Source organism: Chiloscyllium plagiosum, chromosome 20 (genome assembly GCF_004010195.1).
Source record: "Chiloscyllium plagiosum isolate BGI_BamShark_2017 chromosome 20, ASM401019v2, whole genome shotgun sequence".
Classification (NCBI taxonomy): Eukaryota; Metazoa; Chordata; class Chondrichthyes; order Orectolobiformes; family Hemiscylliidae; genus Chiloscyllium; species Chiloscyllium plagiosum.
Window position 1 is genome coordinate 49,618,751 of NC_057729.1, and position 15,711 is coordinate 49,634,461.

At 44.6% G+C, this 15,711-nt stretch overlaps 1 protein-coding gene and 2 non-coding genes across 4 annotated transcripts in view; 2 read left to right on the forward strand and 1 right to left on the reverse strand.

Annotated features, from left to right (window-relative positions):
• The first annotated feature begins 327 nt into the window (after positions 1-327).
• Positions 328-400, forward strand: trnam-cau. Its single transcript has one exon. It is a non-coding gene; the product is annotated as a tRNA-Met (tRNA).
• A 1,087-nt stretch (positions 401-1,487) lies between these two features.
• Positions 1,488-1,560, forward strand: trnam-cau. Its single transcript has one exon. It is a non-coding gene; the product is annotated as a tRNA-Met (tRNA).
• A 6,327-nt stretch (positions 1,561-7,887) lies between these two features.
• Positions 7,888-15,711, reverse strand: part of edem2 (ER degradation enhancer, mannosidase alpha-like 2) — a 46,262-nt gene continuing 38,438 nt past the window's right edge. For both annotated transcript variants that reach the window (XM_043710764.1, XM_043710763.1), the window contains exons 9-11: positions 13,270-13,414; positions 10,061-10,182; positions 7,888-8,449 (exon numbers count right to left, since the gene is read on the reverse strand). In XM_043710764.1, the coding sequence (XP_043566699.1) occupies positions 7,961-8,449; positions 10,061-10,182; positions 13,270-13,414 (756 nt within the window). In that variant the 3' untranslated portion in view covers positions 7,888-7,960. The remainder of the gene's footprint in view (positions 8,450-10,060; positions 10,183-13,269; positions 13,415-15,711) is intronic.

The following is a 15,711-nucleotide window of genomic DNA, read 5'->3' on the forward strand; positions in this document are numbered from 1 at the left end:
CACTCACTGTTATTGACTATAACCTGGTGTTGTGTGATTTTTAACTTTGCACACCCCAGTCCAACTCTGGCAACTCCAAATCAGCACTTAACCAACACATCCCTGAACACTATGTGTAATTCTATGTGAGACTATGGATATGGCCGACGGTTTTCCTGTGTCACAAACATCTTGTGAATCTGCTTAATTTGCCTCTTGCTATGTAAAATTTAAACCCTACAGTTGCAAACTTCTGATCACCCACAACACATGACACAAATCTAAGAGCTTTGTATTGGATAGCTCAATCTCAGAATCTGGTTATGTTCAGCCGAAGCGACGTGCAGCGCCTCGTTAGCGCAGTAGGCAGCGCGTCAGTCTCATAATCTGAAGGTCGTGAGTTCGATCCTCACACGGGGCACAATGTTTTACGGGGAGGAGCTGAAATTGTGGGATTAAGTCCGGAAGGGGACCGAAGGCTTAACCAAGAACCTGCTGCCCGCTGCAATACTCCCTGGAGTCATTGTATCCACCCCGTCTCCCCTTCGGCAGGTTGGTGTTTTCTTAAAATATGCGGAATTGTGAGATCCGCTGCCCTACTCTCTGGTTATTTTAATTTAGCGGATCATTTACCGGCCGCACCAAAAACTCCAGTCTCCAGTTTGTCCACCCCCCCACCCCACACCGTCGTATTTTAATGCTGACTTGGGGTAGCTTCACAACTGGGGTGGTTTCGTGCAAATGTCGACAAAGAGCGAGCAGCACGGAGTCGGGAATAACAACTGCGGAACTCAGAGACACAAGCACAATTTGCTGGAGAAACTCAGCAGGTGTGGCTGCATCAGTGGAGAGAAATCAGAGTTAAATGTTTCAGGTCCAGGGACGCTTCCTCAGAGGGTGCCATGGTCCTGCCGCATGATTATTTACTAGCACCTCCTTCCCCAGGACTTTTTACCCCTTTCCTGGGAACATCACTATTCCCCATCTCCATGACCCCACACTCTTGAAGGAAATGGACCTTCAAGCTCAGCGAGCAAACCTACATCCAAAATCCTCAACCTATTCACCCCACGCCTCCTCCTCCCCATTTCTCCCTTCCCTTGAAGCCCCCCTGTTTGTTGCACATTCCAAACCACTCTCTTTATGCCCCTTCCCCCCCACAGCCTTTCAGCTCCCCTTTCTATTGCCCTTCTTACTGTCCTCTATGCCCTCTCTAACTCTTGAGCTGTTGCAGCCCCAAATCCCTTAATCAGACTTCCCCAAAGTGTAGGATATGGTGCGGGCGCTGAGACCCAGCATCCTTCTTGCCTCTCCCCCCCCCCCCCAAATACCCTCTCCCCAGCGGCTAGTTGCCCTTTGCAGTGCTCCCGGAGAGAGGCAGAAAGTGGTCCAGGCGCTGGAGTAACTCGCAGGAACCAGCCGCTCTGAGTGCTGCCTCCCAGTCTCACTGGAACTGCTGCATTGATTATCCCAGAGCCTGGAACTGTTCGCTCGGTGTCACTTTCAGAGCCTCGTTAGCGCAGTAGGCAGCGCGTCAGTCTCATAATCTGAAGGTCGTGAGTTCGAGCCTCACACGGGGCACATTGCTGTTTTACTCACTGAGACCAGCCCCAATTAATTTTCACGGCAGCCAGCTGTTTTAATTCACAATGGATGCTCTAATTCCGAACCGTGTAAGGGTGTCGATCAGTGCATGATTTGGAGATGCCGGTGTTGGACTGGGGTATACAAAGTCAAAAATCACACAACACCAGGTTATAGTCCAACAGGTTTAATTGGAAGCGCTGCTCCTTCATCAGATGATTGTGGAGTACACAATTGTAAGACACAGGTGTCCTCCACATCCACCTGCTGAAGGAGCAGCGCTCCGAAAGCTAGTGCTTCCAATTCAACCTGTTGGACTATAACCTGGTGTTGTGTGATTTTTGACTTTGTGTTGTGTGATTTTTAAATCAGATGCAAGTAATCTACAATGGTTATTGCCAGTGTTTAACCAATTACAGGCCTCAGAGCAGAGGGGGTGAGTGATGATGGGGCATTGATTTGAAATGGGAGAAAGTGAGGACTGCAGATGCTGGAGATCAGAGTCCAGAGTGTGATGCTGGAAAAGCATAGCAGCATCTGAGGAGCAGGAGAATTGACGTTTCGGACTTAAGCCCTTCATCGGGAGTGAACCTGATGAAAGGCTTATGCCCAAAAAGTCGTTTGTCCAGCTCCTCAGATGCTGCCTGACCTGCTGTGCTTTTCCATTGATTTGAAATGAATGATACAAGGGTTAGACAGGAGATGAGGTTATCCCCCAAAGTGTCTGCATCCTGTCCAACAGCAGTATAAGTTCCCCTCCCCCAACTTACAAAGATGTTACCAGGCTAGGAGGGTTTAAGTGATAGGGAGAGGCTGAACAGGCTGAGGCTTTTTCCCTGGAGCATCGGAGGATGAGGGGTGACCTTATAGAGGTTTATAAAATCATGACGGGCATGGATAGGATAAATAAACAAAGTCTTTTTCCTGCAGTGGGGGAGTCCAGAACTAGAGAGCATAGGTTCAGGGTGAGGGAGTAAAGATATAAAAGGGACCTAAGGGGCAACTTTTTCACGCAGAGGGTGGTGCGTGTATGGAATGAGCTGCCAGAGGCTGGTACAATTACAGCATTTTATTAGATTACTTACACTGTGGAAACAGGCCCTTCGGCCCAACAAGTCCACACCAACCTTCCGAAGAACAACCCACCCAGACCCATCCCCCTACACCTAACACTATGGGCAATTTAGCTTGGCCAACTCAACAAACCTGCACATTTTTGGCTGTGGGAGGAAATAGGAGCACTCGGAGGAAACCCATGCAGACACAGGGAGAATGTGCAAACTCCACACAGACAGATGCCTGAGGTGGGAATTGAACCCGGGTCTTTGGCGCTGTGAGGCAGCAGTGCTAACCACTGTGCAGCTGGATATATGAATAGGATGAGTTTAGAGGGACATGGGCCAAGTGCTGGCAAGTGGAACTAGATTAGGTTAGGATATCTGGTTGGCATGGATGAGTTGGACCAAAGGATCTGTTTCCGTGCTGCATGTCGATTTTCCTGCTCCTCGGATGCTGCCTGAGTGATGCATTTCCAGGACCACTCTAATCTTGACTTTAGAGGGACATGGGCAAAATGCTGGCAAATGGGGCCAGATTAATTTAGAATATCTGGTCAGCGTGGATGAGTCGGACCAAGGGATCTGTTTCCATGCTGTAACACTCTAAGTGCTGGAAGACGGGATCAGCCTGTGTGATTTGGTTTTCAGAGTCGAGAATGTGGTGCTCTCAATAAATAAAACAATTGTAACCAAATTAAAATCTGAATTAAGATGGACAGCCCCTAACAGGCCCAGTGACAAAGTTCTAAATCACAAAGGAAAACTACAAAATTTAAATTTAAATGTTGTTTCGAAATGATGATGCACTCCAGTCCCCACAACAGGCCTGAAATATAATGACATGCTCCCTCTCCAACGACACCATTCCCCTAACTCTATGCACTGTTGTGAAATTCAATTTCTTTCAAGTGCCCCATCCAATGTTTTTCTGAAATTATTCATCGTCTGCTTCCACCACCCTCACAGGTAGTGAGTTTCCAGTCCTTTCCACTTGCATAAAAATGAAGCTCCTCTTCATATCCTCTGTGTGTCCCTAGTACACGAATAAGAAGGGTTAAAGGGATATGGGCCAAGTGTTGGCAAATGGGAGTGGATTAATTTAGGATATCTGGTAGGCATGGATGAGTTATCCCGAAGGGTCTGGTACCATGCTGTACAACTCTATGACTCTATTCCTTGTTATTTTTACCAACCTGTTCAGGCATGTTGCAACACACGTCTAAGGCAGATGGAATGAGAACCGTGATATCCTAGGCTAGAGATATGGATACTACCACTGAACCACAAGATGCTACTACACATTACACCATCAGCTTTTGGGAATAATATCTACCTTTTCCAAACCAATCAAAATCTCTTCACTTCGATCAAATCTTAAATCTCCTCTGCTTCATGCAGAAAAGTCTCAGCTCCACCAACCTAACTTGTAGCTAAGTTCCCGAATCCGTGTAATTGTTTTAATATAACCTTTGTGCACCCTCTCATTGAAAGAAAGGATTTCACAGACGTGCCGTGTAATCTTTATCAGAAAAAGCAATCACTCTAATGTGCTCTCAGGCATACAATGATCTAATCTCTGGGAGCTGATAGCATTATAAATCATTTGTTGTCTTCCTCTTTAGATGTTACTTTGATTGAATTATAGTGAGTGACTTGCTGCAAGTTTTATATATTCAATGAGAAGCCTTCATTTCATTATCTGATTTGCATCCCTCTCCTGAAATATAGTCATCATTTAAATTAACAAACCTTTTTGTTTTCCGTAATCTATTTACCATACCCATCTTTTCTTTGTTTGACCATAGTTTATGCTCTAACTTATCCTTACCATCCTTGAAAGATTGCTGAAAAGACCAAGAGATGAGGGAACAACATCTGTGAGCTCACTGACACAAGCTGGGGTTTAAAAACTGTCGGTCTTTCCTGTTATTCTGCTGAAGAACTAGTCTTCCCGAAAGCTGATTGCAGTAGGAGACCGTTATGGGCCTCAAGTTGTCACAATAAAATCACTGATACACAACTTCACTCATTAATGAGGATAAACTCTGGAACTGGAGGTTCAGCTCCAGTTCAATGGTTACCAGTCTTCTCAAATATTCTCCATTTGTCAGAACACTGCAACAAGCAGAGAAATCTTGGACTTCACCATCCACAAAGTCCATAAGACCAAAAGACATAGGAGCAGAAATTAGGCCATTCAGCCCATCAAGTTTGCTCCATTATTCAATCGTGGTTGATAAGTTTCTCAACCCCATTCTCCTGTTTTTTCCCTGTAGCCCTTGATCCCCTTGACACTCAGGAACCTATCTATCTCAATTTTAAATATACTCAATGACCTGGCCTCCACAGCCTTCTGTGGCAATGTATTCCATAGATTCACTACTCTCTAGCTAAAAATGTTTCTCCTTATCTCCGTTAGTAAAGGTCTTCCCTTTAATCTACAGCTATGCCCTCGGGTCCTAGACTCTCCTACCAATGGAAGCATCTTCCCAACTTCCACTCTGTTAAGGCCATTCAGTATTCTGTAAGTTTTCATTAGAGTCCCCTTCATCCTTCTAAATTGCATCAAGTATAAACCCAGAGTCATAAAACATTCCTCACATGTTAAGCTTTTCATTCTTGGGACATCCTCTGAACACACTCCAGGGCCAGTATATTCTTCCTGAGATATGGGGCCCAAAACTGCACACAATACTCCAAAGACCCTCAGAACCCCAACCCACCTTGTTTTCTATGAAGTCCCATCCCAGGTACAAATCCAGCTCCGTAACACTGATGAAACCTGGAAACTTGGGCAAGAAACACCTTCCCAAATAAACACCTCATCTTCAACCGATCACAACAACCAAGCTTCGGACTCCTTCTGAACACGTGGATGACCCTCAATAGAATATCATCTGGACATGGTCATCCTGACCTCAAATATTCCCTCAAAACCTCAGCTGCCTGCAACTGAGAAAGCCGGACCAAATCATGTATGATATAATAGTGTCTTAGCCCTTACTCTAGTTTGGGAGTGACTAGCTCGAGTTATCCTTACTCTCCAGCAGGTCATTGAACTGATTAAGGTACTTGACATTAAAACTGTGATTAGAGCTTCTCCTCCAAGGCCAATACAAAAGAGAAAGAGGAATCAAGGAATCTAGGGGGCAACTTTTTCACGCAGAGGGTGGTGCATGTATGGAACGAGCTGCCAGAGGAAGTGGTGGAGGCTGGTACAATTGCAACATTTAAAAGGCATCTCAATGGGTATATGAATAGGAAGAGTTTGGAGGGATATGGGCCGGGTGCTGGCAGGTGGGACTAGATTGGGTTGGGATATCTGGTCGGCCGAATTGGGTTGGGCTGAAGGGTCTGTTTCCATGCTGTACATCTCTATGACTCAATGACTCTAAGAATCCCTTCTGTGATAATTCCAACTCGGAGTCAAGACCTGCCAAAAAGTGTGACAAAATTTCAGATATTAACACAGAAATGATGGAAGTTAGAACAATATATGTCATAAGAGATAATGGATTCTTTGCTAGACAGGTACATGAGAGCCAAAGAGAAAGACTGAAAACCATCTTAATAAAGTCAGAAAGTGAAAATGAGAAAAAGAAGTCTAATATTAAAAAAATGAGAATTTCAATTGTAATAATTGAATCTTGAGAGAGAACCTGAGATGAGAGAAAAATTGGTCAGAGTTGAAAATCCTTGGAATGTTCTATCCCAAAAGAGTTTGTTTCATTCATTCATGAGATGTGGGTGGGCTTTTGCCTGAAACGTCGATTTTCCTGCTCCTCGGATGCTGCCTGACCTGCTGTGCTTTTCCAGCAGCACTCTAATCTAGACTCTGATATTCAGCATCTGCAGTCCTCACTTTTGCCTAGACCAACATCTATTGTCTAACCCTAATTGCACAGAGGGAGTTACGAGTCAACCATATTGACTGGACAGAGTGGATGTTGGGAAAATGTTTCCATTGGTAGGAGAGACTAGGACCCAAGGGCAGTCTTAGAGTAAAGGGAAGACCTTTTAGACTGAGACAAGGAGAAACTTCTTCAGCCAGAGAGTGGGGTTTCTATGGAATTCATTGCCACAGAATGTTGTGAAGGGCAGGTCATTGAGTATATTTAAGACAGAAATAGATAGGTTCTTGATTGTCAAGGGAATCAGAGTTACTGGGAGAAAAGAGAATGGGGTTGAGAAACTTATCAGCCATGATTGAATGGAGGAGCAGCTTCTATTTCCTACTCCAGAATGCATGGCCTGAAAATTTGGCAGAAGCAGCTTCAGTACTGTGCTTCTAAAGGAATCTGGCTATACACCCACAAAAAGGTCAGAAGTCAGGTTATAATCTAACAGGTTTATTTGAAATCATAAGCTCTCGAAGCTCTGCTCCTTCATCCTGACCTCGTCCACTCCAGACCAACATCAGCACTTCCATGTCACAAAAGGAAAATAAAACATGTCTGGGAGCAAGAGGATTGGGTGTAGTTGGAAAGTTCTTTAAAGAGCTAGTAGAAGCATTATAGACTGAATGACCTCCTCTGTTTCTGTAACAATCTACACAGCTGGTCGCTGTCTACCCAAGACTGCTCCTCTGTCCTCTTGTGTTTATGCTGCATCACTGGACGCACTTTGAGATTTCTACCTAGAGCTGTTATACAGATGTGTATGGACAAAGAAACGAGCATGGACCACTGAGCATCTTGAGGCTTTGATGGTACAATTTGAAAACGGCGTTCAATTCTTAAGAGGAGCTGCTTTTCAAAGGCAGACCCCAACTCTGCCAGATTGGATAGTTGCCAAAGATCAGACAGCACTGTTGGAAGAACAGAGAGTTCTCCGGCATACGGATCAATGTTCCTGCCTCCTCCTGCACCAAAGACAGGTTGACTAGTCAACTCTGGCAAATTGCATAAGTTTTGGAATCTTGCTATGCACATCACCTGTTGCAATAACGACCATGCATCGAAAGGTAGTCATCCGCTGTGAAATGCTTTTGCCCATTGTGAGGGGATGGAAATTTCTATTGCAGCCCTCTTTTTTTTGTGTTGATGTTTTCATGGGACATAGGCATCGCTGTCTGGGCCTGCATTTATTACCCAATCCCCGTTAGCCTTGAGGTTCCTGACATTCATTTCAGTAAAGGATTGAGGGAGGGAGGTAGGGAGGGGGATCTGGTAAACAATCTTGTTCTGTGTCTCTCAGGATGACACAGATATTTACCTGACATCCTCGGTGCTTCTCATTCTCCGGAGAAAGAAAACCCTTTGGAACGCCATGAAAAAAGTCAAACTTTATTTCCCATTATTTCATAAATAAAAGTTCCTTTAGATCATAAGATGTGCACATTAGGAATTGTCTGTAAACACTTGACCTAATACCGCCAGTTTCCAGCTAAAATGCTGGTGGGGGCAGCTCAGTACTGGAGCACTTTTGTTATTTGTCCTCTTATTTGTGTTCTTCCCACGTTGGGTGGTCTGCCTTTTCTGGCTGTACCAAGGGGTTTGCTGTGAAGCACCAGCTGCATACAGCCCCATCTTGGCGTACTGCGTGGCGTGGAAGTCTTGCATGAGCCCCTCGACTTCCCACCGTTCCTCTTTGTGTTGGCTGCAGCAGTGCAAGGCCGCGGGGTCAATGGGATGAGCCTCCGTGTTGAATAGGTAACCGCCAGCACCCAGTACGCATTCGCCGTAAGGAGTGGTGACGGTGTGGAAGGTGGCGCCGTCGTTGTGCAGGAAGTTGTCAGGGTCAAAGAGCAGGTAGAGGTACTTCACCGTTTCCGCCAGGAAGAATGACTCCATGCGATTGTCCAGCTTGTGGTCTCGCAGGTCCCGCACCTAAACAGCAAGGAAACAGCAACAGCTGATCAGTGAATCCATCAGCAGGCGCTCCAACACTGGTTTACATTGATTTATTATTGTCACATGTACCAAAATACAGTGAAAAGTATTGTTTTGTGTGCTAACCGAACAAATTATACCATATATATGCACTTCAGGGTAATAGAACAGATAGCAGAGAAGAGTGTTATAGCTACAAGAAGGTGCAGAGAAAGGTCAACTCTAACATAGGAGATGTTTGGTCATAAATCTGATAATGGCGGGGAAGAAGCTGTTCTTGAATTTGTTGGTACATATTTTCAAAGTTTTGAACCATTTGCCCAACGGAAGACGGTGGAAGAGAGTCTAAACGGGGTGGGAGGGGTCTTTTGATTATGTTGGCTGCTTTCCCAAGGCAGCGGGAAGTGCAGACTGAATCCCACAACATTATAAAGGTACAGTCTCAGCACAATGACCAATGTGTAAATATACAGAATAGTCTCTAACACCAACCTAGGTTATGTGGATTGAAACAACAAGGTTAAGAGGTGATTCAATAGAGACTCGAAACATATGAGATCCTGAAGGAGGGGCGTGACAGGGTAGATGAGAGGTTTCTTTTAACCCTTTGTGGTAGAGTCTAGGAACAGTGGGTATAAACTCATCATTTACGACTGAAATGAGGAGGAATTTTTTTTTTTGCTCAGAGTAGTGTTGCTATGCAGTTCTTTAATGCCATGGGCAGTTGAGGCTGGGTTGTTCAGTACGCTGAGATAGATTGTTTTTAATCAGTGAGGGAATGAAGGGCAAAGACAGGAAAGTGCAGCTCAGGGTTATCAGATCAGCCGTGATCTCCTTGAAAGGCAGAGAAGACTTGACTGTCTGAATGGCCAATTCCTGATCCTCTGTCTTACAGTCTCAGAAGTGTTTAAAATCATGAGTGGTGTAGAGTGTGTGGAGAAAGGGAAAAGGTTCCCATTGGCAGATGAATCCACTATTAAAGGGCACTGATTTAAGGTAACTATCAGAAGAATCAAAAGGCAAACTAAGTGAAAACCTTTTGAATGCAGCAAGTGGTCAGACTCTGGAATATACTGCCTGAGAGTACAGTGGGAGGCAGGATTAATTGTGGCTTTCTGAAAGGAATCAGCCAATTGTCTGAAGAGAACAAATGAGCAGCACTACAGGAAAAGGTGGGGAATAGTACGAGGCGAGTTGCTCTTGCAAAAAGTGAGCATAGACATGACTAATCACATGGCTGCCTCCTTCTGCTACATAACCATTCTACAATTCTGTGCAGAGCCCCACAATGTACCTCGGTAGGCATGCATTATGGAATTATGGGCTCATTGCAGCCAATTTTGATCCTGTGCTTTCCCCGCAATGTGGATTTGCTGTTGGAAGCAAATTGACTGGAATTAAGGGTCTGACTGTGAGGAAAAGCAGTAAGTTTCCTACAGTGACTACGAGACCGAAAAGGATGTTACCATAAAGCGCTCCGGGATGCCTCCACCCCATTATTCACTCAATCCAGATTTGTACGTTGCAGTGGAGTTTATGTGAACAAATTGAGTGATGAGGGATCATGGCTGAGTGTAACTGCTGAGCATTCACAGATTCAGCACTTACTGTGGCGAAACCGCAATCCACACGGCTGATCTTCTCAATGGCCTCGATGACATCCCTGCCCATCTCCAGCAGAGTGGGATCTCCAGTTGCTCGATATAGATACATAGCGCTCTCCACCAGCTCTGTAACAACAAACCAGCCCCTTTAATGATGTGTGAGCTCCGAGTGGCAAAAGAAAATCCACTCCCTTTGGTTACTACACAGGAATGGAGAAGACTCCAAAAGCCAGGTGTACGGTTACACTTATTATTTTTATTACAATGCTTGAATCTCCAAACTGTACAGCCCCCAAGGTTGAATTTCTGGCAGTTCCCCGGTCCTCTCCCACCTCCACGGTCCCACTCCAACAGTCTACATTCCTGGCCCCTCCTCACCTCCAGAGATCCCAGACCACTCCTATCTCCCAGGTGCTCAGGCCACTCCCAGCTGCCAGGTCCCCTTTCTTACCTCCTGGATCCCCAGACCACTCCAACCTTCCAAGACCCCAGACAAATCCCGCCTCCTGGGTCCCTGGATCATTCCCGCCTCCCAGGATCCCACAGTCACTCCCAATTCCTGAGACACAGGACCCCACGTCCATCTCCCAAGACCCCAGCTCCCATCCACTTCCTGGGTCATCTTCAGAGAGACGGGATTGGGTATCAATTGAGCTGACTGTGAACCTAAAGGAGTGGCTCCTGCCAGGTTTAATGCAGTGGATAGCAGCCATGGGCTACTCGATAGAAGGGATTCTCCCTTTGCCCCACCCACATTAGGTAGCCTTGCTGCTGAATCTATTCTGATTAAAAAGAGTTTAAGTAATCAGAGGTGGCACTTCCTCTTAGGAGCAGCCCCTCTCTTACGGACTGCTGCCGCTCTTGAACTGTAAGGCCTTAAACTTGACCTTCTAGCTTTCTCCATCACAGTAGCAAGTGCAGGAGAGAGCAAAGTTTCAAAAATCATTGCGAGACGTGCCTCAAGCTTCCTTCCCCCAGTGTTTAATGATTGAATTAGTTCTCCATTTTTATACTTGTATGTCATCCTGACTAGGAAATGCAGACACAATTCCCTCACTGTCACTTTCCTAAAACTGTTTCTAGCAGCTCAGTGAGGGCTGGGGCAATTCAGTTTCTCAGGGACAATTAGGAATGGCAAGAAATTCTGGCTTTGTCTACAATGCCCATATCCCATGCACAAGTAGTTTAAAACAATAAACAACTTTCAATCTTATGAAGACTTCATGCAACATCCTCTCTACAACATAAGTTAGTTGATTCCAGTCAGACAGAGTGGGAAGGTGGCTCAGGTAACACATCAAGTCAGACCCCATCTACCACCTCTGAGAAAAAGAACAGGAAATGACATCACCAACCAACCAAAGAAACCCAAACATATAAATAGAAAGCAGGAATTATCAATAGTGTTTCGCTAGGAGGCCCACTGAAGATGTTTCCTAGTGGAGTGACGAAACGTCTGGAAATGAACCTTCCAGCTCAGCAAGCAAACCTACATCCAGGTGGCACAGTGGTTAGCACTGCTGCCTCATAGTGCCTGGGAACTGGGTTTGAATCCATCTTCAGGCAACTGTCCATGTGGAGTTCAGACAGTTTCCTCATATGTGTTTCCTCCAACAGTCCAAAGATATGCAGGTTAGGTGGCTTGACCATTGCTCATTTGCCCATATTGCCCAGGTTAGATGGATAAGCAATGGGAAAAGCAGATTTATAGGAGAGTCTGGGTAGGATGCTCTTCTGAGGGATGGTGTGGACTTGATGGGCCAAATGGCCTGCTTCCACACTGAATACGCTCATCTGGGATTGATCTTTATTGGAAGATGGGTGCTTAGAGAGAAAAAAAAGGGGACTTGTCTATCAAGTTCAACTGTGATTCCCCCACAGTTAAATATCCCAAGGAAATCCATCATAGCTTGTTTTGCAAAGAAAAAATGAAGTCGTCAAAATAAGTTTTTTTAGTTCTGTACTTTGTTCACAGCATCACACAAACTCTTAAACAGCTTCTTCCCTTTTTTGTTTTGAGAACTACTCCATGGGATATAGGTATTGGTGGCCCTTTGAACGGAGTGCTTTGCTGATTTGGGGGCAGTTAAGAGTCAACCACATTTCAATGGGTCTGGAGTCACATATAGGTCAGACCAGATAGAAATGGCACATTTCCTTCCCTAAAATACAAGTGAACCAGATGTTTTTCATACAACAATTGACTATCGTTTCATGGTCACTATTATTAAAGACTAGTCTCTCTGGGTTAGTAGTGTCATTACCATTGCTTCACCATATCCCCTTTCACGGCCCAGTGAGTTTAGCCAATGGATCCCTGTCACTTGAAGTTGAATAAGCTGGGAGCATCCATTAGCTTGCAATAATTTGGTATCATTATGCCTTCCTTTCAGACAGGAGCCAACCAGAATTGTTGGTTGATATAAAATCCTTCCAATGTAGAAGCAGGCAATTCAGCCTATTGATTGCACACTGACCCTCTGAACAGCATCCCATGCAGAACCACTCCTTATCCTATCCCTGAATTTCTAATGACTAGCCCATCTAGCCTGCACACCCCTGGATACTATGGGCAATTTAGCAAGGGGAGATGTGCAAACTCCATACAAACAGTCACCCAAGGCTGGAACAGAACATGGGCCCTTTGGACTGTGAGGTAGAAGTGCTAACCACTAAGCCACCATTCCCTCACCCCATTACAGATATCCAGAGGCTCTTGGTGTATATACCCTAGGTTACTACAGGAAGCGAGGGAAGAGATTGCTGCGCCTTTGGCGATGATCTTTTCGTCCTCACTGTCCTTTGCAGAACTGCCAGATGATTGGAGGGTGGTAGATGTTATTCCCTTGTTCAAGAAAATAAGAAGATAGGGTTTAGCTGCACTGCCCCTCGCAGTTAAATAGCTCCATACTCAAGTTTCTACACAAATGATGGTCATTCAGTAAAAATATCAGGTGATATCTTAAATGCACAGAATCAATGTCTTTGAACTGGTGGGGAAAAGTTGGCAAGAAACCATATTTTGCATCCACAACAAACTTATGAAAAGGGAACATCAGTAATGGTTGTCCCAGATTAACTGCTCATTCATCTTATTTATAGTTGGCGAGACAATATTTGTTGCATTTATCTGCATCAAAAACAATTGCTACACTTGGTTGTGACAAAAGGATGTGAAAGGGTGCTAGTAAAATGAAAGCCTTCTTTCTTCACCTGGTCGCAGTGGATAACCCTCTCGCTTGTCCACAGTTGAACCCTGAGGGATACTGTAGAACTCAGGGAGGCCGCCATATTGCTTCCAGACCTGGTAGTAGTTGTGAAATGTTTTCATGGCGTTGTTAATGTCACCAATGAGGCTCTACAAACAAGAGAATGAATCACATCAACTAAAAGGGAACAAACCTCTGGTTTGAGACAGACGAGTTTTAAAACAAATCTTAATTTCTTCACAGTGATAATATACAGTAAACCAAAACACACAGATTAATAGCCATTGGGACTAACAAGTTGGTCCCTGTTGACAAATTAATCCTTGGTATACTACCTTCAATCAATTATTTCACATCTGGGCAGCAATATTTTGCATTTATATAGCGTCTTTAATGTAGTAAAATGATCCCCCACAGTAATTAACAGGAGGAAACATTGAAACTGTTAAATGAGAAGACTCAAAATTATGAGGGGACTACACAGAGCAGATAGGGAGAAATTGTTTCCATTGGTGGAAGGATGGGGAGCCAGAGAACACTAGAAGATGATTGGCTGATGTTGCCTTGAGGAAAGCTTCCTTGATACAGTGAGGGACTGGGACCTGAGCAGATGGCACAGGCTGATGCAGTCACGGACATCAAATGGCACAGGAGTGGGGGGGGGCACGAAGTGAGTCACTCTTGCAAAGGGCCAGCACAGGCTGAACGGCCTCCTTCTTTGCTGAGTCCATTTGGTGTAGGACCGGAGTCCATTGGTCAAAGAGGCAGGTGAGAGAGGTGGAAAGGTTTAGGAAGTGAATTCTACAGCAGGGAAGCACCTGGGTAATTTAATGTAGGTGCTCAAAATTACAAAGTGCTCTGACATAGAAAAGAGGGAGAGACTGGCATCACTCCCTACACAGGAAATACGGACTAACAACAGTTGAAGGAGGAAAGGAAATTAGGGTGGGAGTTGGAGCAATAGATCAGGGGTAAAAGGGGATAACCATCTATATATATTTTTAAAAACCAGCAAATTATGAAGAGGAATGGACAGAAGAGATGTTTGAAGCCAAGCGAACTGTAATTTTCAGAAGGAAATTTATACACACATATATTTGGAAAAGAAAAAATGCAGGGCTCTGGGAAAATAGCATAGGAGTAAAACTAATTAGGTACTTCATTCAAAAACCAGGGTCTCATAATGGGCTGAATGGCCTCTTCCTGTGATGTTGAATTCTGTGATTATTGAATTCTTGTCTTTCAGAAACGTACAAATTAGGAGCAGAAGCAGGCCATTCAGCCCTTTGGCCTGTTCTGCTATTCAATAAGATCACGTCTGATGTAATTTTTCCACATTCCCATGTATCCCCAATAGTTTCACCCCTTTGCTTATCAAGAATCGATCAATACCCCCTCCACAAATTAAGACTTATGACCCTCTGTGAGAGAGCAAATCTCCTCATTGATATCTTAAATGGCCAACCTCCTCCTCTTAAACTGTCACCACCTCCCCGCCCGCTCTACGATTAAACTTTCTTACATTGTCATTTCAAAACAACTTCATCAAAAGCCAAGTCTTTACCACAATGAACAAGAACACAGAACAGTACACCACAGTACAGGCCCTTCGGCCCTCGATGTTGTGCCGACCTTTTATCCCATGCCTCCTTACTTTCTGAATGAGCTTACTATGGGGAACCTCATCAAACATCTTGCTAAAATCCATGTTCACCACATCCACCTTCATTAATTTGTTTTGTCATATCCTCAAAGAATTCAATGAGGTTTGTGAGGCATGATCTGCCTCTCACAAAGTCATGCTGACTACCTCTAAACAAACTATGGTTTTCCAAATAATAATAAATCCAGTCTTCTCCAATACTTTATCCATCACAGACATGAGATTGACTGATACATAATTCCCTGGATTATCCCTATTCCCTTTCTTGAACAAGAGAATAACATCTGCCACCCTCCAATCATCTTACACTACTCCAGTGGACAGTGAGGACACAAAGATCATCGCCAAAGGCGCAGCAATCGCTTCCCTCACTTCCTATAGTAACCTTGGGTATATCCTGTCTGGCCCGGGGGATATACCTATCCTTCTGATTTTCAAAATTTCCAACACATCCTCCTCCTTAACATCAACCTGTTTGAGGGCATCAGTCTGTTTCACATTGTCCTCAGAAACGTCAAGGTCCCTCTCACTTGTGATTACTGAAGCAAAGTATTCATTAAGAATCTCCCATACCTCCTCCGATTCCAGGCACAAGTTCCCTCCACTACCCCTGAATGGCCCTCCCCTCACTCTGGCCATCCTCTTGTTCCTCACATAAGTCATGCAGTGAAAATTTTACATTCCTCACTTGAAAACAAAGCCCTTCGAAAAACCAGCAGGTACCTAGGAACTTCTGGATGCTAAACTGCTGTCCATTCAACACATGCTCTAACAAAGAGTCAT